The sequence below is a fragment of the Sphaerodactylus townsendi genome, linkage group LG12 (assembly GCF_021028975.2).
Source record: "Sphaerodactylus townsendi isolate TG3544 linkage group LG12, MPM_Stown_v2.3, whole genome shotgun sequence".
In the NCBI taxonomy this organism is placed as follows: Eukaryota; Metazoa; Chordata; class Lepidosauria; order Squamata; family Sphaerodactylidae; genus Sphaerodactylus; species Sphaerodactylus townsendi.
In genome coordinates, this window is record NC_059436.1 from 5,461,466 (window position 1) to 5,485,028 (window position 23,563).

At 45.6% G+C, this 23,563-nt stretch overlaps 1 protein-coding gene across 1 annotated transcript in view; it reads left to right on the forward strand.

The window, feature by feature from the left end:
- Positions 1–725: 725 nt before the first annotated feature.
- LOC125442142 (G protein-coupled receptor kinase 5-like) overlaps positions 726–23,563 on the forward strand; it is an 81,508-nt gene continuing 58,670 nt past the window's right edge. The window contains exon 1 of the mRNA XM_048513308.1: positions 726–1,503. Within this exon, the coding sequence (XP_048369265.1) occupies positions 1,452–1,503 (52 nt within the window). The 5' untranslated portion in view covers positions 726–1,451. The remainder of the gene's footprint in view (positions 1,504–23,563) is intronic.

The following is a 23,563-nucleotide window of genomic DNA, read 5'->3' on the forward strand; positions in this document are numbered from 1 at the left end:
TACAGTTGAGTTCCTTTAAGTCCCCTTGGTTTTTTGTGCTTCAAATTCCCTCTTTAAAACCACCATTGCTTGGATTTCTCTGAATTCTAACCATACAGTCAGTGGGTCTTCTGTGCACAGGCCTTGACTGAGGCGAGTTCCAAGACAACTGGTTAACATTAAAATATATACATATAATGTAATACAGATTTTTTTTTCATTCGAATCACAGAAAACAGATGTTAAGATAACTGCAGTTCTAGCGACTAAGAGAGGCAGTAAAGCTTTAAATTTATATTATCTAAAAATCTTAACAGATACCATCACTGGTTATTTAAAAAATCGATTATAATAGTTTAATAATGTTTTCCTATTAGTTGAAGGGGCTTTAAAATGTTAGCAAATCTATTGTTAGGAGCCTAGTGAATAATCCAGACCACAGAATTCAAGGTTGCATTTAAGTCTGCCGGCAGGTGTACGTCTACTCGGCAGCCGATTTGGCAGCCCCTTCTCTACCACTTTTGCATTGCTGCACAGGTGGGCAAGGAATAGCGAGAGACGGCGCGTTTCTCTCCTCCCGCTCCTTGCAATACCGCGGGAACTACATTTCCCACAATGCGCTGGAAATTCTTTTTTTCTTTTGGGAAAGGCGATTACATAACTCCTCGAGCGCTGACACCTCTCGGCCCCGCCTTTTCGGCGACGTCACCGGGCCGGGAGCCCCGCCTCTTTGGAACGTTGTGTAGCCACTTTCAGATCGCTGCGGGCTCGTTCTGCTCCACGCTATTTCCTGCTGCCTTTGGCGGGGGGCGAGGATTTCGGCACTTTTCCTGCCACCCCCCTCCACGCCAGGGGTTTCCTGCCTTCCAAACCCTGGTGGGGGGCGACCAAGATCTCCCACCTAAATTCAGCTTGGGCAACCCCGGGAGCTGGGCTGGAGCAGCCTCCTTTCCGCCACCCCCTGCAGCCTGGGATATGGGGTGTTGAACAGGGGGTGTGCGGGGGCTTTTTTTCTCAGCACCGCCCCCCCATATCCGAGAGGATCGTTCCCCTCCGCCAGGAAGCCTTCTTCTAGGGTGCGTGTGGTGGCGGCGGAGGAGGTGGGGGTGCTGAGAAAGGGGGCGAGCAAGGAGATCCCGTCTCTTGCCTGCATTGCATTGCTGCTGTGCTTCAAGGGGGGTGGGAGGTCCCCCCCCCCAGCTGGCCTCGATCGTCATGATTTCCACTTGGAAAAAGGAGACTTGTAGAAAAGCATTTCTGTTCATCGTGTAGACCGCCTGGAGGTCGAGGGGGCTGCTGATTTTCTTTCCCCCAAACACGTTGGCACACACACAAAAAGTCACCTCACAAGGTGGTCCCGGAGGGACCCCCCCCCCCGCCTCAGTCCGTTTTGCTTTTTTATTTCTATTTTTTGCATTTTCCCTTTTGGACCCCCACCCCGCTGGCTGCCGCATCTTGCAAGCTGGATCGCTATGGAGCTCGAGAACATCGTGGCCAACACCGTCCTCCTCAAAGCCCGGGAAGGTAAGAGGGTCCCCGGCCAGGGGTTACCAGGCGGCGCTTCCAGGGAGTGGGGGCTTGGGTTGGGGGGGGCGTCACGATCTGAGGCCGGGGCAAGAGGGAGAGGGCGGGATCGGGTGCTCCATCGGCATGCTTCCCACGTGGGCGACCGAGCCTTCCTTTAGGGTCGCCAGATGGAAACAGGAAGCAAATAAAAATAATGGCAAGCCATGGGTTGGTCTGAGTGGGCGAGGTTGCTCAAGGATTCCGGAATAAATCTCGCTGAGGTCACTTCGAGCTTGCTCCCGAGTAAGGGTGCTTTGTCATGGGAGAGGATTGCATCGGATGAGCAAAAGGAGTCACGTTGTTTCATGCCCTGCCATGGTCAGATTCCTTGCTTAGAGGTGTAGCTCCCTTCACCCAAAGCTTGTTGTATGGGTCAAGGAGCATCCTTGTCATCTCTCCTCCCTCACCTGTAAAATGGGCAGGTTTCAGTGCAGTCCTGTGCAGTTACACCATGCTAAACCCACCCAGATCTATGTGGTCATGCTGAAAAAACTGTTACACCAGAATTATACCACTGATAATGGATCCTGTTGTGTCCCTGTAAATACTGTCCCTGTGCAATGCTTTCTATGTCAGAGATGAAATGTATATTGTTCATGAACTAGCTTATATATTGGTTTTTCTAATTGGATCTCTCTCTCTTTTTTGCAAAGGAAAGCAAGGGCTGGGGCTTCTCTTTGGTGCCAGTATGCAGACGCGTACCTGCCAGAGGGATATTTGTGGTCACAGGTCCCCGGGCGCGGGGCTTCCAGTATGTGGGGGGGGGGGGCGCAGACTCACACACACACACCCCACGGTAGGAGCAGTTGCGGCTGCTGGTGAGCCCATGACAGGCCCGAAGCCGGCAAGTGTGGCCCAGACATGAAGAGAGCCGCTGGGCGCCAGCTGGGTCCTTGCGCCTGGCCTCTCCTGTGGTGCAGCGCCTATGGCTCCCTCCGTTCTGGGGCCGCGCTCGCCGGCTTTGGGCCCCTTCTGGTAGCCCCGGTTGCTGCTGCCTTTGCCAACAACTTTGCCCAGAAAGTTTGCTTCTGGGGAGAAGGATCTGAGTGAGAGGAGTGGGCAGTATGGCACATGATACTTATTCCCATAGGTGGGATGACGTCAGCGAGGCACATGTCTGATTGAACCACAGGTCGGATGCTTCAAATTGATGCAGAGAAATATAGTGAAATAAAGTGCAAGATAGCCCAGGAGAAGTGTAGGCCTGCTCGCTTTCAACACATTTGACCTTAAACACATACATACGAGTGGTTATGCCTGATCTTTGATGACAGAGATTTTACAGAGCTCTGCAGATCAGTAATGCATTGGCATTAATAAAACAGAAGGCTACCTAGCCTTGTGTCCATTGAAAAAGAAGCTTAGCACATGAGGTTGCTTCATTCTTATGATCCATTCCTTCTCTAAAAGCTTATAAGGGGGAAATGGAGCATGTCTCGCAGAAATATGATTTTGATGAGCACATGAAAAACTACAGCAAAAAGGGCAAAAGTGACCTAACCTCCTGCATTTGAATGCTAGAAATCTGTTTTGGCAAAATTGACAAGGAGATCCAAACTGATTTGCCATGTCTAAGCATGGTTGATGGAGCGGCGGATCTGATAGGATTCCCCCCCCCCCTCTCTAGTTGTCTGGAACAGAAATCCTCACCTTGGTAAGGTTTCTGGCCCAGCAGGGCATGCTGTAACTGATTTCCGTTGTTGCTCACTGTGTCTGCTTGTGATGCAACCATCTCCATTAGCCCAACAGTAACATCATCCCAACCATCTGAATGAATGAAGTGCAGGAGTCACATGTGATTCATTGCTGAAAATGTTGGTTGTCCTTACATAACCTTTATTTCTTCTCTTTTGAAAAAAAAGACACAGCAGTTCTTAAATTCCTAACCTTTTTGTAACTGGGCTCAGAGCCTCTCAGGATGACTAATTTTGATGGGAATCAGAACCGCAAATTCTGTCTGGTTGCAACCCACCAAAACAAGGAACTAATTTTCTAGGTCTGAAAGATGCCATGCGGGAAAGCCACAATTCAGGTGGTGGAATGGGGGCTGGGTCGAGTAGAGTGGCATCTCCCTTGAGGTCCTTGACTGACCCAGAAACAGCAGCTAGATCAAATTATCTCTACACAAATTAGAGGCTTACTCTACTTTAATCCAGGCAGCAATGCTACCCATCCATTGACTGAATGGATGATTTGTCCTAGGGGATGTTCTCACATGACAGACTTCCATGTTGAGAACTTCATGTACCCTTGCTTGTGACACTTATGCTATGCAATCATGGTATGTGGAACATGGACAAGCAAAGAAATCCTTCAGTGATCATGTCCAAAACAAAAATGCATATCTTTATAACTGTTCAGAAAGTTATAAGCTGCTTCCTTGAGAAGCGAGATCCGGCTCCTGTTTTGCATTTTCTGATAACTTCCTACTGTATGGCATTCTGTGTGGGGCTGCTTATAAAGACTGCTGGTGGGAAAGGATCATTGCTGTAGTGATGAATGAACTCTACTGACTGGCAGATTCGTCTCTGGGTGTAAATTAGAATGCAGTTGATTTCCTTTAAAACCCCAAGGCAGTGATACTCAGTGGCTCTGGAGCCACATGTGGCTTTTTGGACGTGCCAACTGTGGATTTTCTGAGCGCCATTCCCCAATATGACACCTTTTCCATCTTTCAGATAAGTGGGCAGTGCCCTTGCCTGCTGGGCATGTAGTTGGCAGTTGGTTCCCATCTTAAAACAGGTAAGGTGTGAGAGTCCCTGAGGGACAGGCCTTGTGACAAGAATGGAACTAAATGTGGCAGTTTTGATTGGTGGTAATTGCAAACATGGCTTTCTGTGAGCCTTAGGTTGATTCCACATGGGCCAAAAACAGCTGTGTGAAAACAGTGTAAACCCTTTTACACCCTTTTAAACCATTTTACACCATTTTCACACCGCTGTTTTTGGCCCATGCAGAATCTGCCACAGAGTAAGCGCCACTGCCCTAAAAGGTCTAGATTCAGGATGCGTGAGGGACTTCCTTCTGAGGGGAGGTGGATGGTCAGCAGAGATGGGGGTCTTTTCTTTTGTGGCACTTTGAGTCCATGAAACGCCCTTGACCTAGCCATTCATTTGATGTCACATCCTTTGATTTTTTCAGTGCTAAGCAGAGTCCCTCCCTTTCAGTCATTTATTTGTTTCTGACTTCTTCTATTATGCTTTTTGCGTAGATTGCTCTTGATGTCTTCTCCCTGACAACCGTTGCTGTCATAGATGTCGTTTGTATAATTCTAACTGCCATTTAAACTTTTTAAGTTGCTGCTCATTCTTTTATGCTTGGTTGAAATATATTATTTTTTGACATTTTTAATACCACCGCTTTGTTGCGCTCATTTTGATTTGATAATTCTTAAACCGTGAGTAGTCCCAGAAACTTTTGAGTTCAGAGTGCAGGGAAGAATTTCTTTTAAATAATCAGTTCTTGACCGAACCGTCTTTGGGCCTTTCCCCACTTACCTTAAGCCCTGCGCTACTCTCCTCAAGTAGCTCGGGGTCCCCTGGCACTCCCCATGACAGGGGCGGCGACAGCGCAGCCGCCTCGACGCTGCCGCTGTCGCTCCCCTCAGTGCGCAACATCCCTGGCACTCTTGTAAACGGCGCCTTTTGATGACCCCGCGCAGAGCGCGGGGTCGTGGGGACGCCTGGGCGCGCGCCAGGGATGCCGCACACTAAGAGCAGCACACAGCATAGGGGGGATCGTGGAGAGTGGGGAAATGCCCTTTGTCACCCACCCACCACATAACTTGTCCATTAAGATAGAAAGTAAAACTAGTTTACTGTTCTAGAAATCTACACAAATTCATTAAATGGCTAATTCTGTTTATTACTGTGAAGCAGTATACCTCTGAGTATAAGATGCTAGGGACAAGGAGGAGATGACTGTTGCTATAACGCTCTGTGCTCAAGATTCCAGTGGCACTGAATTAGTTGCTGGTGATAAAGTTCAAGATGGCCTTTATTTTGACTCAACTACACAATTGTTTATCTTCATAGGATAGATGGTGGATTTAAAAAGTAATTCAGAGAGCAATACTATGTAGCCTACTTAGAATCCTACTGTTCAATGGGGCTTACTCCCAGAAAAGGATTCTTGGGTTTGCATTATTTTGCCCAGGTAGATGCAAAGGCTTGTGGCTAATAAAATTCACCTCCAGCATGGAAATTTTACAAAAGTTATCTTATTTTCAAAATCCATTTATTTCTGACATAAGCCTATGCGGGCAAACAGGCCAGTATCTTTTATTTTGGTGAGCTAGTATTTTTGTTTGTTTCATTTTCGGCCATAATCTTTATGGTACAGAAATCTTTGCATTGTCTCTTTCCATCATGCTGGAGGAAATTGCAGTAAACAGCTACTGGGTATGTAGTAATGGAATACCAACCTACTATGGGCTAGATGTGAATCCTTACTGTTATACAAGCAGGGTCAGTTGTAAGTATAAGCACAGGGTTGGAGATAATTGGAAGACTTGGACCAGGATCAAGAATCTTAATTTTTGTTCAGTGTTTCCTCAGTCACTCAACTTTGTAAGTCAAACTCTGTATAATTGCTATGAAAATCACAATCTGACATTGTGGAACATGTTTTCAGCTGTAAAACTAGCCTGCAAAACTTCCGTCTCTGCATTGATCTAATTTTTAGTTTACCGTTACTTGAAGAAACCTAAGGTAAAGGACATAATATCACCCTCCTTCATGTTCTCCTTTCAATAGGTCAGTACAGTTGCAAGTTGGTGACTGGCTGGAGACTATGAACCTAGGCCTTCCCCAGTGATTCCTAAGGGGAAGGAAGTGATCAAAAAATCGTGGAAGGGAGGGCATTCAGGATTTTAGGCAACCCTTCCTTTATACCTGCAATGGTTCCTGTCCTGACAGCCCAATGGAGAATTGTTTCATATTGGTCTCCATGCATAAGATCCTGGGTCTCTGTCCTGGACTTCTTAAAATAGAAAGTGGCACAAAGCAAATAGGAATGAAACTGAACTTTAAAGAGTTGGCTTCTAGCTGATCATTGAAGGTATGCCCTGTGCATTACATGCATACATTGGTGTATAATTATACTTATATACATGAAATTGTCTTCTCGGTCGTGCTTTATGTGTTATGGTTTCTGGGTTATGGATTGAGGAGGGGCATCTAATAATGATGTTTCACACTTGGTAGGCAGTTGTGAATTAAATGTTAAGAAGTATTTCTCTAGCCACTGCCCAACACTGGTTGTATCTTCCCTAAGCATCGTTTGATTTGATGGGAGGGGATGAGAAACCAGTCTGCAATTATCTCTCTGTAATCTTGGAATTTTTAATGAATATATAAAATTGCTGCCATCCTGACCTGAATGGGCAGGGCTAGCTTGATCACATCAGATCTCAGAAGCTAAACAGATTAGTCCTTGGGTAGGACACCGTCAAAGAATACCAGGGTCACAGTGCAGAGAAAGGCAATGGCAAACCACCTCTGCCCATCTCGAAGAAGAAGAGGAGGAAGAGAAGGAGGAGTTTGGATTTATATCCCACCTTTCTCTCCTGAAAGGAGACTCAAGGCGGCTTACAAGCTCCTTTCCCTTCCTCTCCCCACAAAAGACACTTTGTGAGGTAGGTGGGGCTGAGAGAGTTCCGAACGACTGTGACTAGCCCAATGTCACCCAACAGGAAAGTATAGGAGTGGGGAAACACATTTGGTTCACCAGATAAACCTCCGCCACTCAGGTGGAGGAGTGGGGAATCAAATCCGGTTCTCTAGATTAAAATTGTTAACCACTATACCACGCTGGCTCTTACCTTGGAAACCCTACTGGGTTGCCATCAGTCGGCTATGTTCACCCACCTTAGTGTAATGTCTAATCCAGGGGTAGGGAACCTTTAACACTCAAAGAGCCATTTGGACCCAATTTCCACGGGAAAAGAAAACACTTGGAGCCGGAAATAATTTTTGACATTTAAAATAAAGATAACACTATATATATTGAGGGTTTTTTAACCTTTTACTCCACTCATTCTGAGAAGCGCATGGATGCACCCGCCCTGCTGCCTGCAGTGTGGGCAAGGATGGGGCCAGCGGCTCAGCCTTGCCGGCCGCCGGGAAAGCACCCTCGCCCTGCTTTCGAACAAGGCGGGCGAGAGGAAACCCGCGGCGCTGCTCCAGCCGGCTGGCTTGAGGCAATTGGTGCGCCACCCTGCTGCTCTCGCAGGGCAGGCAAGGGATGAAGCCCGCAGCTCACCGGCCTTCACCAGCCGCCAGGTGGCGCCCGCCCCACTCCAACGGGGCGGGTGAGAGAAGCCTGCAGCAGCGCCCGCCCAGCCGGACTCGCGGTGCAATTGGTCAGCGCTTGCTCTCGCTGCCTGCAAGAGCAGCCAAGGATGAAGCCAGTTGTTGCCTCGGCTCGATGGAGCCGCCAGTGCAAAGCGGGCAGAGAAGAGTCGCGATCGCGGCTCTCGAGTACCGCGAGGTTCCCCACCACCCCTGGTCTAATCTGTCTGGTGTGCATCTTCAAGGTCTCAGGATGGGGTCATCTTTGCCAGCACTTTCTTCCTGAAATCTGTTAACTAAGAATGCAGGGGCTTAAATTTGCCATCTTCTGCATGCAACCCCTTTGACTCCCCCCCCCTTTTTTTTTTACAGTGAGCAGAATGGGAACATGTGGTGTTTTGACATCTGTTTTAGACTGCCCTGAGCTCCCTAGAGGAAGGGTGGGATAAAAATGGACCAATTTTGTGTGAAATGAGAAGGGGTAACATAAATCCTGAGATTTCATTCAATGAAACAGCCCTTCTCAAATGGTATTTCTGAACTGTAGCACTTAGAATGGAACAGTAAATTCTAAAGACATCTGATATTATAAAGGAAATCGCTTTGTCAGTCTCCAAAACGGAGTTCCCCAGGCAGGTGCACTGAATGTAGATTTATAGACTACAGGTGCCTATGAACACCCTTACCGCCACATATTCTGTGGGTATTTCTTTTACTGCCCTGGGAAGTTGAACTACCAAAAATCTTGATAGTTTTCTAAAGCTTTTGGAAGGCCCCAGATGGAGCTCTCAAGTAAAACCAGACCTGTGTTCAAATCCCAGCACAGCTATGTGTTTACTGGCTTTGCTTTGGAAAGTTGGTCATTCATTTTTTGCCTTGTTGAGCTGAATTGAATTAGTTCATTACATGTAGATTCTATTTGTCCCCTCCTTGTCATCACTGAAAGGTTACTGTTTCTACCAGTGTTTCTATCTGAAACGGTGGTTATCTCTAGTTGCTGCTTATCAGTGATAAGTTTGAAGCTACTTAGAAATGAATGCAGCAATCAGCTAGCTTTTTGAACCAACTGAAAGAAGCACCACCACAGATTTTCAGCCCATGTACAAGCTGTGAAGAGTAATGAGCTCTGTGATGGCTTTTGTAGGGAGTGAATGAAATTATCATTCTAAATTATTTGCATAGCACTATGGAAATTATGACTACTGTGTTAAAGGCATTCATTGTTTTGTTTGGCAGCATCCTGCTTCTCCAATAGTTTAAGATTGTGAAAGCAACCCTGCTGCATCTGGCCAGTAGTTCCTCTACTCCAGGGGGGCCAGCTCCAATTGGCCATGCTGGCAGGGGCTGATGGGAATTGTAGTCCATGAACATCTGGAGTGTCATAGGTTGGCCACCCCTGATCTAGTCCAACATCGTATTTCCCATAATGGCCAAACAGATGCCCTGGAAGACGTACAAGCTGTGATATGAAGGCCAAAGTCTCTACTTGTTATTGCCCACTAGCAACTGGTGTCCAGAGATATACTGCATCTGAACATGGAAGTTCCATTTAACCATGATGACTAATAGCCATTGGTGGATGTATCCTCAATGAGTTCCTCTGTGTCTCAGATAGCAAAAATATGTAGTATACAAAAGTGAGTATATCATTTGGACAGAAGCTCCCTCAGGGTCATAGTAGGTAGAACCATCAGCATGTTTGGGTATTAAACTAAACTTTTTAACAGTGAAAATACCAAATTCTGACATAATGCTCTATCATCACACACATGGGATAGTAATTGTTGACAACATTATTTACATTTTGTCTACAGTTTTTTTCCCAGTATTCCCTAAAATGTCCCAATTTTTTCCAGTGGGAAAAAAGTCCTCGGACTTTGTCATGCTTCACTTTTGGAATGATTGAAATGCCTTGTCAGAAGAGGAAAATATTTTATGGGAAGCTTTTTTTCTATACTCTCCCAAAGTTCTCAGATTTTTCCAGTGGAAAATTTTAAATAAGTTCTTAGCCTTTCTCATGCTCTGTACCGCTTCATTGTGAAAACCTTGTCTAAAGAAGCATTTCATCCATTCATTCCAAATGATAAAATTTTTGACAGAGGTTTTTTTTTCAGCGTTACCTCAGAGTTTCCATGAAAAGGAAGGGAGAAGCTGGGAGATGTCAGGAAAGAAAGTAGATTGTTTTTTTGGGGGGCGGAGGGACTAATTTCCTCTCTCTGGGGTCTTAACGTTTCTACACAGAAGACATCTCCATGCCTATACATATATTTTCCTCCTCTTTCTGTTGCGTTAGTATGTCTTTTATGACGCCCCAATCTGTGCCAAGGACTTTTCTTCTATTGAAACAGAACTGGATAAGGACTAAACGATATGTGTGCTCTCCAAAGGCCCAGATTAATTCTGCTATTTAATTAGCATGACTGTTTATTCCTATTGAATTGTATTCTGCCCAGAGGAGCTCTCAGCTCTTCTCTCTTGGTGGCCTTCAAATATCTGTGTGGTGCTGTGCTTGAGTGAGGTTTTCCGTGGCTTTCTTGTTTCCCTCAAACATGTCTGGCCTAAGGCCGGTGCCTGCCCTTTAATTATGTGGGATTGGAAGACCCGGCCAGAGCTGACTGGAAGGTGACCATGCAGCAAGATGTCTGAAGAGCCTTTCCCTGCCAGGGGTTGTCAGAGTATCAGCAGCTGTTGGGTATCATTCAGGCCCCTTTCGCACATGAAGAACAATTCACTTTCAGTCCACTTTGCAGCTGGATTTTACTGTGCGGAATAGTAATATCCACTTGCAAACAATTGTGGAAGTGGATTGAAAATGCATTATTCTGCATGTGCCAAAGGGGCCTCGGATAGTTGGTGCTCATTTTTCTGCAGAGGCCATCAACTCCACCCTCACCCTTGTGAAGCCAGTGTGAACATTGTGGCTTGTAAAATATTCACACTTGCAGAAATATTAAATGCAAGTGTTTTTTAGCTGGGGTGAGTTTCCTTGCTTGCTTGCTTTGGGGTTTCCTTGTAGAATTTGGTGAGCCGTATGGAGTCTATGAGGGGAGGGGTAGAGACAGCGGTTTCAAGTGTATGTTGGGAAATTAGACCTAAGCTTAATAATTGTCCATTAAACACAAGGGCAAAATGGGATGCTGTTCAAGAAGAACAATCCGCATTTCTTGACTCCTGCAAGTACAAGCAGGGAGCCTTTGAAGCTGATGTGGTAAAGTGGAAAACACCTCTTAGCATATCTAAAAGGTCCTGGTTTAATCCTGACTCTGTCTCTGAAATGTTTTTAACATTCTGATTTTCACTGCCTGGGGGACCCTATGTTGGGTGGAAGGGCAGCATAGAAATGTTGCATATTTAAAAGAATTATTTACCTCATTTTTACCCTACCATTAAAGAACTTGAGAGTAGTATGCAAGTTGTTCCTGTTTTCCATTTCATGCACTCAACACCCCTGAAAGCAAAGCTTGTTGGATTGTTTATTTTAAAAGTTTATTTTAAAAGTGCCAGTACACACACACAAAAGGCTGTGCCAATTATCAACAATTCTCTTTCCTCTAAACGATCCCTTTGGGATATTCTGAAGATCTCTCTTTCTCTGAGTGGGGCAGGCTGGTGCACAGGTATCAGGACTTGAGAGCCTTGGGGGAAAAGTACCACTACTCTCATTGGTGAGTATTCCAAAAGAAGCCACCCCTGCGAGGTAGGTTAGGCCAAGATAGTGCAATTGGCCCAAAGATGAATCATATATCCCATCTTGTTCATTTAAAGATTATGAGTAACTTTGTCACATTAACAACTTTGTGGGCGTGGGCCCTCTCTCTTGTGTGTGAGAATGCTTGAATTTTGTAAGAGGAGAAGGGGAGTGCTGTGCCTAAAAGCAGTGGCACGGGCATTTTCAGTGGTTCTCTTACTGAGGTCAAAGGGGAACAGTACAAGGCTGCCAACCTGCGTCTCTCCCGTCATCCCAGTTTCTATGGAGGATATATTGTGTTGCTGCTTGGGTGATAATTGAGTGAAATGGTGTGTCAGAGGTGATTGAAATATGGACAGTGCATTCTTGTTGAGATGAAGGGACTGATGCTCTAGAATTAGCACAAAACATTGGACTGCCCTCTGAGCATGTTCTCAGAAGCTCCCGTGGATAAGTGAAAGTCCCAGATTCCAGATTCACAGACGATCTCCATATTAGAGAGATCTGTGTACCTGGAGGAAACGATGGCTTCAGAGGGTAGGCACTATGACATCACATCCTAGCTACATTTTCTTCCCAGGCACTTATCTGAAATTTTCAGGAGCTTCTCAAGCTGGAGTTGATAAGTATCCATGGCCATAAGAACACATCCTTTCTTCTCTTTGTCCAAAAAGAATGCTGGGAACTTGATCGTTGATTGGTCCACTGTTTATTTTATTAAAATATTTTAATCCTAATATTAGGCTTGCTGTGCTTTAAGGGCAGTTTCCAAAAATATACAAGTTACATGAGAAAAGAGTGCCTCACTAAACAAGGTCTACAAGACATGTAGAAGAGAAGACCCAGCTGGGTCTAAGCACCATTTCTGTGCTACATATAGGACAGAATTTTAATCTGCGCCACTGCACACGTATGGTCTTAACATTTGATCTCATTTAGCTGTCACAGTTTTGAACTGGGGCCTGGAACATTGCAGTTCAAATCCCCACTCTTTTACAGAAGCTTGTTGGGTGACTTTGGGCCAGTCATGCAGTCTCAGCCTAACTTACCTCACAGTCATGTTGTTAGGTGGTTAAAGTTAAGAAGGGAAGAACAATGTTGTTAGATACTTTGGGTCCCCATTGAGGAGAAAGTCAGATATATGTATCTCAATAAATAGTTCTATTTAATTTGTGGTGATTTGTAGCCAAGCCTCTCAGACCCCATTCTCCCCAACCCCCATCTCGATGCTTGGGTCGCGGACGTAGTTGCAGCCGTTGATCCAAAGATTATAACTGCATTCAGACTTTACAACAGTAGTGAAAGGCCACTGCAAAACAGGTTTAAGATCATTGTGTTTCGCATACCGGTAAGTCAAACTCGTTAATGAAATCATGCACCCATATTCAAATTACTCAGAGGTATTAAAATAAACTTGAAGCTGTCTCTCCCCCCACCCCTCCCCGTGCCAAATATCTTGCTCAAATTTTCTTTGATGCAACTGCCAGTATTGCCACCTGGTACGATACCTTTTATCTTTATCACACAAACGTCCATAACACCACAAACTAGGGAGCTGATAAGTAAGAAGAAGAAGAGTTTGGATTTATATCCCCCCTTTCTCTCCTGCAGGAGACTCAAAGGGGCTTACAATCTCCTTGCCCTTTCCCCCTCACAACAAACACCCTGTGAGGTAGGTGGGGCTGAGAGAGCTCCGAGAAGCTGTGACTAGCTCTAGGTCACCCAGCTGGCGTGTGTGGGAGTGTACAGGCTAATCTGAATTCCTCAGATAAGCCTCCACAGCTCAAGCGGCAGAGCGGGGAATCAAACCCAGTTCCTCCAGATTAGATACATGAGCTCTTAACCTCCTACGCCACTGCTGCTCCTCAGTAAGTAAGTTAATGAGGGTATGCCAGAAGTCCTTATCCTAGTAGAAGACTCTAATGGGGGATACAGATGAATTGCCCTGGGGAGTGAGTTACAAAATTTTCATCCCCACCTGAAGCAGGATAGAAGGGCTGATGAATCTCCTTTCCTATTCGTAACATTTACGATGTTTTAATGTTTTGTATTTATTGTGTATGTTTTATTGTAAGCCGCCTTGAGTCTCTGGAGATATGGCGGGATATAAATGCAATAAATAAATAAATCTGACTAAGGGACTTGTGGATCCTGAAAGCTTATACCCTGGAAAAAATGTTTGGACTTTAAGAAGCTACTGGATTCAAATTTTGTTCTGTTTGGTGAATGATTTCTTTAAATTTGGAAAAGAGGTATTCTGGGAGTATAATTATCTGTATAAGAGCATGCCAGTAAGAAAGCTGGTGGCCTACGTTGATCTCTCTTCCACTTTATCCTTACCATAGTCATGTGAAATAGGTTGGGTTGAGGGACTGTGATTCACTCAAAGTCACCCGGCAAGGATGCATGGTGTAGCAGGAATTCAAACCTGGGTCCTAGTCTGACATTTTACCCACTATACCACATTGACTTGTCCAAGGACCCCGGTTGAGTAGATGACTGCCAAAGCATTGGAACCCTGATTTGCCAACTACAAGTCTACAAATTACTGTATTTACTTGAAAAGGAGGGGCCCCTAAATGTAAGATAACTTCCCCTAAAAGTTCTACGCACAAAAAATGTTTTTGGCTTATCTAGTGTGTGAATGTAAGACTACCCCCTTATTTTTTATGCTTGTGAGTGAAGGGAAACTAGCTTTGCATTTGAGTGCCCACAGTAGATCATCCTGATTCAGTTAGTATTTACATTGTAGAAGGGGATAGGAAAGCGGATTGCCATTCTTTCCGGTGCCTTTAGACCATTGTCTTTTTAAAAAAGGACTTTATAGGATCCCAGAGTTGTAATTTAAGAGCCTCGGCACCAATGGCTGTTTGAAGACCATTGTGAGCAAGCTGGAGGTTTGGGGGTAGGAAGATGATCTCAGCAACATTTCCTGTCTTGTGGGAGCTCTGAATCAAACGTGACCTCCGTGTACAGCTGTGCTGGTGTCATGAAACACACAGCCTGAAAGGGATGCTTTTTTCTTTCTTCCCGTTCCCTCATGTGAGCAGGTTTGTTGATACAACAGATTGGAAAATGCTTATGCCTTGCCATTTGGTGCGTAGGCTTTTTCACCCGCCCAGGATAATGGTTTTATTTTACGTTCAACAGCTTGCCTGCTTTCACGGGTCACCTTGTTAAGGGGGAGAAGCGGTTTGTGTATTTATTTCTGTGTTTAAACTTCAAGGAACACACAAACGTTGCACAGATGAATCAACTGGGGACTCTTTTATCTAATACACCGTTATCCTGTCTTTCTCTTGAGGAGCTCAGGATAGTGCGAGTGGATCTTCCTTACTCGCTTTATCCTCTCAAAAGCCCTGTGAGACAACACGACTTGTCTAAGGTCACCCAGTGAACTTCCTGACAGCATGGGAATTCACCTGCCCCATGCTTAGGGTGAAGCTTTAACCACTGGAGCACACTGTTGCTTGGGTGGTTGAGCTGCTTCTCATGTGTGAGGTATAACTCAAACCGTTCCCTGCTTTGGTGGACCGTCTCTTTTTGAATGAGGGCTTTGTCGGATGGTTCTTTTGGATCACCAGAACTGAAGGCAGTTCAGCCATGCTTGGAGAATGATGACAAAAATGCCACCCCCTTGTGCCCATCTGCTCCATAGTTGTGCATGTGGCATCTCTGCATGGAAGAGCCATTCAGCCTGTGGGAGTGGATTGAGAGGTGAGTAAGCTGGATCCTCTCCTGTTGCAGCTGTCTTCTGACTGCAGATTCTCACTCAAAGGTGATGTCGGATATAGGAGGGGTTTCCTATTGTCAACAGAAATGGATTGCGTGACTCAAAAGCCAATTTCTTTGTATGAGTTTGGTGGGGGAGCTTACAAGCTGTCTTATTAAAGGTAGATTAATCATAAGGCTGAATACGTTAAAGATCAGGGGCTCTAAACCAAGTAGGAGTCTGTAGTCAAGCTGGGTTAGTTTTTCACAGTGCGTGCTATCATAGTACAGTAGTTAGGATGTCAGATTTGGAACTGGTATAACCATGGTTTGAATCCCCACTCTGTCTTGTAAACAGACTGGGTGAATGCTTGGACCAGTTAAATACTCTCAGCCTAACCTACCTCACAGGGTTGTTGTGAGGATGAAATAGAGGCAAGGAAAATGATGAAAGCGGCTCTGGGTCTCCTCCCCATTTGGGATGGAGTAAATACCAATAAAAGATAAACCATGGGAAATTGCAATACGTGTTATTCCTGGCCATGAATTTTAGTTTTGTTTCATCTCATTAACTCTTCAGCAGATGACTCAGTTAATGGGGAGAAAGAGAGAGGCCAGAAATGTTGGTCCTGACCTCTTTATATAGTGACCTCTTATATAGGGATCTCCATACACTCCATTTTTGTAGGGTGTTGAGTATGTGTTGGTGTCTGTACAAATGAGATCTAGAATGCATAGAGTCGAGATGTGAGGCCAGTAGGTGTGGTCCAGTTCTTTCCCTTTAAGCATTTGTGTCTGCGGTGGACGATATACTTATGCAGGGCACGTGGATGGTCTCTTACCCAAAATAGTTACAATACCTCCCACCCCCAATTACCCTGCGAAGGCAGTCTCTAGTTGGGGGAATTCGCTTGAGACAGAGGCACATGCAGAATAATGCACTTCCAATCCACTTTCAATGCACTTTACAGCTGTGCGGAATAGCAAAATCCATTTGCAAACAATTGTGAAAATGGATTGAAAGTGCATTATTCTGCATGTGTGGAAGAGGCCAGAGACAGAGGGCGTAACTGGGATTGACAACCTACATATACCAGTCTTGAGTGAAAACTCTTAAACGAATGGGCTGTTGTATTATTAAAACTGGTTTTATCAAAGAATAAAAATAGTAAAGCAAGAAATATATTTTAAACAATGAACCTAATCACACAAAGCATACAACAGCTGACTAAGAGAAAAGAGGAAGTTGGATAGGGTTTAGGCTTGGAGATTCAGGTGCAACAAGTACCAGATTCAGCCCGAATCTGGGCAAATTTGGGCATATTCGGGCCATAATCGGCCCGAATACATCCTGCCCGAAAAAAATCAGACGGACCTGAATTTTTCAGGTATACCAGAATATTCGGGTATATTCAAATATGTTATTTATCTTATTCGGGCATACAGATAATTCTATGCCGAAATAAATCAAAATCCGAATTTTACCGAATTTCTAGGGTATTGACCAAGGGATGGGTGATAGTTGCTGGCCCTGAAGGGATGTCCAGAGAAAGCAGCACTGAAGAGGAAAACAACCAGCATTTCCACGAACCAAAGAAAGAGCCCACACACAAATGTGGGTATGCACACAGATCCTGAGTACCCAAACAGTATGTACAGTCAAAGGACCAATACCTATACCTCAGAATGGGTCCTGGGGTGATATGAAGTAAGCTGGCAGGAAAACCAGAGACAGAGAATTGATTGCTTTACCAGGGTTCCTACAAAACAGTTGGAGGCTTGATAAGTTGTTAGGACTCGGGAATGGTTGGGCTGTCCTACTGAACATTGATTAATGGCTGGGCTGGCAGATAGGGTAAGTAATGGTCTGCTCAGAGTGCTCAAGTACAGACACCAACTGGTTTATACAGACACCTAGGGGTGACACAGTGAGGATTAGCTAGCCCTCTTGTCCAGTCAGGCAGATCAGGGACCAATCACCTTCCTGCCCAGGCTTGACATACAAGATGGATCCCAAAACCTTTTGAAGGCATCCATTTTGTGGGGAGCAGTGTCTTTGGCTCCTGTTCCTTCATGGCACACCTTAGTGGGAGGAGGGGCCTTGCTGCTTTTATTCACCCTCGCCACACAAATTTTAAAAGGCCAGTATGAGGGAAAAGTATGTTTTGTTCAGGAGTCTGGAGACACTGAAAATGCAGGTTTGTAGGGCTTGGTGAGAAATAGAAAATGGTCATCTAGACATATATTTATTTAAACCAGCCTTGTCTAGAATCATGCCTCTTAAGTGTTCTTGGTTGTCAAGATCATCCCTTATCTGATTGCTAGAGCTTCCCCACAAATCATATTTTGCCCAAGCTGCTTCAGTTGTGCTGCCTTCTATGGATTGCTCTTGCAAAATCCTTATAGACTTCTGTCAGTTCAAAAACATTTTTTCCCCTTACGGCCTTCTGCAGAAGAAATGGATAAAGATCAGAATGTCATTCACAAGGTAAACTCTGCCATCCCTTCCTCACCTGCTTATGTATCTCTGAAAGGTGGGGAATAACCTGTGGGCACTTTTCCATGCTGATACTTCCTGAATTCCTAGAAGGGAATCGAGGATCATCCTCTTGAGTGGGATAAGGCGTGGGGGTGGGACATCCTCCCAATGTTGTTGGCAGAACCTGATCTGAATGGCACGCTGTATAGAATCTTCTTGTTGGCTTTTGAGCTGGCGTGAACAAAAAGAGCCATTTCAGGGTCCTGGCTGGACGCAAAAGTAGTATTCACAGCCTTTCCAACATGTGAAGTTTAGTGCTCTAAGAGGTGAACGTTCAAGAGGTAACTATATTAGTCTTCTACAGCGTTTTTGTGTGTGAAAAATTGCATTGTGGCATTTTAAAGAGGCTTATTGTGGTAGGATCTTTTGTGGGTTAGCATCCACTTTATCAGAGGCATGTACTGTAGCTTTAGTCAGCAGATCTAGAACTGGAGGAGTAAAACTGCAGCAGATGCATACGTAGCTATATAGATATAAATTTTTATATCTGTTTGCTTGCGTACTTTATACCTCTATGCATGTTATCAATATGCCACAGATTGTCATCCTGTCCATGCAACATACCTCTGGAGAACATAAAAAGAACCCTGCTAGATCAGATCAGTGGGGCATTTAATCTAGCATCCTACCTCACACAGTAACCAAACCAGTTACTCTGGGGGTCCAACAATAATCATAGAGGCCAAAGCCTTCCACTGATGTTGCCTCTTGACACTGGTATTCAGAGGTTTACTATCTCTGAGCATGGAGGTTCCTTTTAGTCACTGTGGCAAGTGACCATCAATAGACCTCTTCTCCATGAATCTGTTTAATCCTCTTTTAAAGCTGTCTGAGTCTGTGGCCATCACTATATCCTCTGGCAGAGAATTCCACATTTAGTCACTCATGTATTTCCTTTTGTCTATCCTGAATCTACTGCGCATCAGCTTCATTAGATGCCCTGAGTTCTAGTATTTTGGTAGAGAGGGAAGAAGTTCTGGTTGTCAGTTCTCTCTACCCTGGGCATAATTTTGTAAACCTCTATCATGTCTCCCCTTACTCATCTCTCTTCTAAACTTAAGTCCCAGAAAATTCTGCGTTTCCTCACAGGGAAGGTTCTCCAAACCTCTAATCATCTTGGTTGTCCTCTTTTGTATTTTTTCCAGCTCTGCTGTGTCATTTTTGAGATATGATTAGAAGAACTGCATGCAATATTCCAGATAAGGCCATACCGTAGACTTATACAGTAGATCCTCTTTCACTGCTGCGGTTCACTGGGTTGATGCTTTCATTGAGCTGCCCGCTGTGACCCAAGATCTCTGCTATGACAAGATCTTTTTCCTTCTCAGTGTCAGCAAGTTCAGACCCCACTAATCTGTACTTGAAGTTTGGATTTTTTTTGTCCCAATTCACCCAACTTTGCCCTACCATCATTAAATTTTGTTTGCCACGTTTTTCACTCAGTTTTGTGGAGATCCTCCTGGAGTTCTTCACAGTCATCTCTGGTTTTTACCATCCTGAACAGTTTTGTGTCATCTGAAACTTGGCCTATGTCTAGATCATTTATAAACAAATAGTACTGGTTTCAATACTGATCCTTGAGGGACTCCACTGCTTACTTCCCTCCATCTGTCCATTTATGCCTACTCTTCAGTTCCTGTCATTTAACCAATTTTTATCCATAAGAGAACCTGTCTTCTTATCCCATAACTGTAAAGAGTACTTAGGAGTTTTTGGTGAGGTACCTTGTCAAAAGCCTTTTGAAAGTCCGGGTCTAGAATAGCTACCAGGTCGCTGTTATCTACATGTTTGTTTGCTTTCTCAAAGTACTCCAAAAGGTCAGTGGGAAAGGACTTCCCTTTGTAGAAGTCATGCTGATTTTCCCTCAGCAGGCTTTGTTCCTCTGTGTGTCTAATAATTCTATCTTTAATTAGAGTTTCATCTAATTTGCCAGGGCTGACTATAGTCTAATTTCCCGGTTCCTCTCTGGATCCCTTTTTAAACATCAGCGTAACATTTGCTGATCTCCAGTCTTCTGGTACAGGGTCTGAATTTAGTGATGTTACATATGCCAGTTAGTAGATCAACAGTCTTACATTCCCTAAGAACTCTTGAGCGTATGCCATCAGAAACCGGAGACTTATTGGTTTTTAATTTTCCCAGTAGGTTTGTAAAGCACAGTGGAGGCTGCAAAGGGTGGCAGCACTCCTTCTTGTGCCTGTGTTTACTTAAAACTGTGTAAATCTTCTACATGCTCATGATTGAACATTGATGTAGGTAGCTCTTTCCATGATCATGACCCCACCCACCCCCACCCCAAAAAGAAAAGCAGGGCTCCTTGAACTCCTGGCTTTGATATTCAGAGGTTTATTGCCTCTGAATTTGGAGATTTTTGTTATTCACCATGCCCAATGGCCATTGATGAACCTGTCCTCCATGAATCTTTCCAACCCCCATTGGTGCTCATGGCCATCCTTACTTTCTCTGGCACTGAATCCCACAATTTAGTTGCTTGTTGTGTAGAGAAGTATTACCTTTGCCCGTCTGGAATGTACAATACATCAACTTCATCGGCTGCCCTGAATTCTAGTATTGTGCATAATGCTATATATCTTGGACATGTTCCTCCGTAGCCATCTGTTTTCTCAACTAAAAAGTCCCAGACTCTTCGGCCCTTTCTCTACAGGAAAGTGCTCCATCTCTACGATCATCTTGGTCCCTCTCTTCTGTACTTTTTTTCAGTTTCGTAATGTCCTTTTTGAGATGTGTTGACCAGAACAGTTCACTGTATTCTAAATGAAGTCTGCCCCATTCACTAGGACATTACAGCGTTGGTTGTTTTCCCTCAATCCCTTGCTCCTGAACAAGCTTCCAAGGTAGAGTGGAGATTTGAATCTGGATCTCTCAGGCCCTAGTCCAACACTAACCACTACACAATGTTGATATCCCAAATAGATAGAGTATGGTCTGATAGTTGTTGGATCAGGTTTGGGCCTTGAGGGAGGTGCTTGGCATGTTCCCCCTCCCCCAATCTTGTGGAAGGTACTGGGCCTTTGTTTGAAGAGTAGATAGTGTTGAGGCAGCATTGCACAGCAGTTGGAGAGTGGCAGCTACCGTGTCATATCCTGGTTTCCAGCTTCAAAGGCAGCTGCTCTTCAGAGCTTTCTGGCTAATCTCTGTGCACCTGGGTTACAAAATGGGGACGGAGTCGACTTTGGTCCATTGGCAGGTAGCCCTTGATGGCAACCTCTCTTTGCTTCCTCTTTCTATCTCCCTTTCTCAGTTCTCCTTTTCCTCGGAGTATGAAAGCAGAGACTTTGCCTTCCAGCTTTCCTCCCTCAGCTTCTCCCCCCCCCCCACTTTTAAATCCCTAAAAGTGTTTCCTTTCGGCAGCTTTGTGATTCTAGGCATTTCCCGAAGCTGTGTTTGATGCTGGGTTTCATTTGAGCTGTGAGAAGGAAAAATAAGAAGGTGCCAGCTGTCCCGCACTCTGCTTCGTGTCTGTGTGGTGGGATCACAGTGTTCTCAATGCCAGGAACATTCTTCAGGACGTTGTGGGACTTGCTGGGTTTCCTGTTGGAGAATGTAAATTGGAGAGGAAGGGCGAAAGAAGCCGGAGGAGTTATTGGGGTTTATACAGGTTATGGATAAGGGGTTGAAGGAGTGCTAGACCTGACTTTACAGCATGAGGGTTTGATAGTTCTGGGGGATTGTGAGACTGGGCTGTAAAAGGCAGAATCTAAGGCAGGGGTAGGGAACCTGCGGCTCTCCAGATGTTCAGGAACTACAATTCCCATCAGCCCCTACCAGCATGGCCAATTGGCCATGCTGACAGAGGCTGATGGGAATTGTAGTTCCTGAACATCTGGAGAGCCGCAGGTTCCCTACCCCTGATCTAAGGGATGAGAACCAACAAGAAGAGAAGGAGTCAAGGTCTTCATTTGCAAAGTGATGGTGAATTAAGTTTAGCCCTTACTAGCTGTTTCCCAGTAGGAAGGAGGCAATGTCTTTTTCTGTTCTTCCTCAAAGCCAACATACTTTTAGGCCACTGTTGTGACATTTCGGGAAGGGAAATAAAGGTGTTGCGCAGTTTTGGGGAGGGAAAAACCCATGTGTTTAATTTGAGTCACTAGAGACAGGACTCGTGGAATGCTGAGGTGTGCCGTCACTGGCGGTTGATACCAGAACAGAAATCCCCTTTGAGGGAAGAAGGAAAGAAAGTTGAAAGGAAGAGTGACAGGAGATGTTTCTTCAGCAGACACAAGGTGAATGAGCCATGGAAACAGCCTCAGATGGGCCAACAAGAGGTTCTCTCTGACTGCTGAGAGAAGAACTGAAATGGGGAGGTTAGAGCTGCAGATGTGGGCATACTAACTTGGGAATGAGTGTCAATGAAGTCCATGAGACTCAGGACCTTTCTGCACGGGGCCAAAAACAGCGGCCCAGCGACAGAAAAACACCGGTCCCTGGGGAGCTTTTCGCACAGGCACTGCTGCTGTAACGCAGCAGCGCTGTCCTGTGCGGCCCCGAGCGGCGTGAAGGCGCTGCTTTCCACCTCCCTTCCTGAGGGAGGTTTTTGGAAAGCGCCGCCTTCCCATCGGTGCAGTGCAAATCGCACCGTGCCAAAGGCGCCGCTTTCCCATCCCCTCCCCCACTCACCTCATCCTCCAGCGTCGGTCTGGAGGGCTGCTGAGACCCGCCCACACTGCCCTCTGACCCCTGGAGGTCGGAGGGAAGCATGGGCAGGTCCCTGCAGCCCTCCAGACTGACGTTGGAGGACAAGGTGAGTGCGGGGGGGACGCAGAAGAGGCGGCTCCGTGCAGAACCGCCTCTTTTGTGCTGGCCTCTGCGGGGGCCGCTCGCACGCTCCTGTGCGAACAGCCCCCTCCACCGGCATAATTTCTGCCGGTGGAGAGGCGCCTTTTCCGCTGTGCGGAAAGGGCTTCAGATGTGAGTAAACATGTGCTTTCTAGAAAGTGAGCCGATGTGGTGCACTACTGGATAGCAATCCGTTGCATTTCTACTTTGAAAAGGAAGTTCCACCTTATGCCTCTCCAGCCTCCCCAGCTCTGTACCTGCTTACTCGGAAATAAGTTGCACTGATTTCATTGAGGCCAGCCTCCCTTTTCGGAGAACTGTGTGGCATACATGGATCTCTTCTCCTGCTACCATGTAGGTTGGGCTAGGCTAGCCCAGGGTCACCCAGTGGGCTTCATAGCAGGACAGGGATCTGAGTTCCCCAGTCTTAGCACACCACCACTTTACCACACAGACTCTCAAGAAAAATGCATGTGGGTAAATAATCTGCTTCAGAACTGGCATGCTAACTGGGCCTACTGGCAGGGCTGGCATCACAGGTGGAATCACAGCATCTGAGCCTTGGAAGAGCTCTCAAGTATGGCTAGCAGGAGCTGTCACAGGCTGCCTCTCTTTGAGTGGTGATAATTCTGGCATTGAGTCCTTCCAGATATAGCTGTGTGCCACTCATCTACCCAACAAATAGTGATGGCTTCTAGGAGCAGCAGGTGCTAAGCAGAAGGAGGTCATATGAGCAGCTAGAGGTTAAGAGATGCTGGCAACTAGGAGTAACAGCCACCTATCACTCACCTGCCCTCCCTGTTATTGGTATGCCTGGGGCTGGGAGGAAGCCCAGTGGAGGGCTCTACAACGAAGAACAAGGAGGAGAAGGAGGAGTTTGGATTTATATCCCCCCTTTCTCTCCAGTAGGAGACTCAAAGGGGCTTACAATCTCCTTTCCCTTCCCCCCTCACAACAAACACCCTGTGAGGTAGGCGGGGCTGAGAAAGCTCA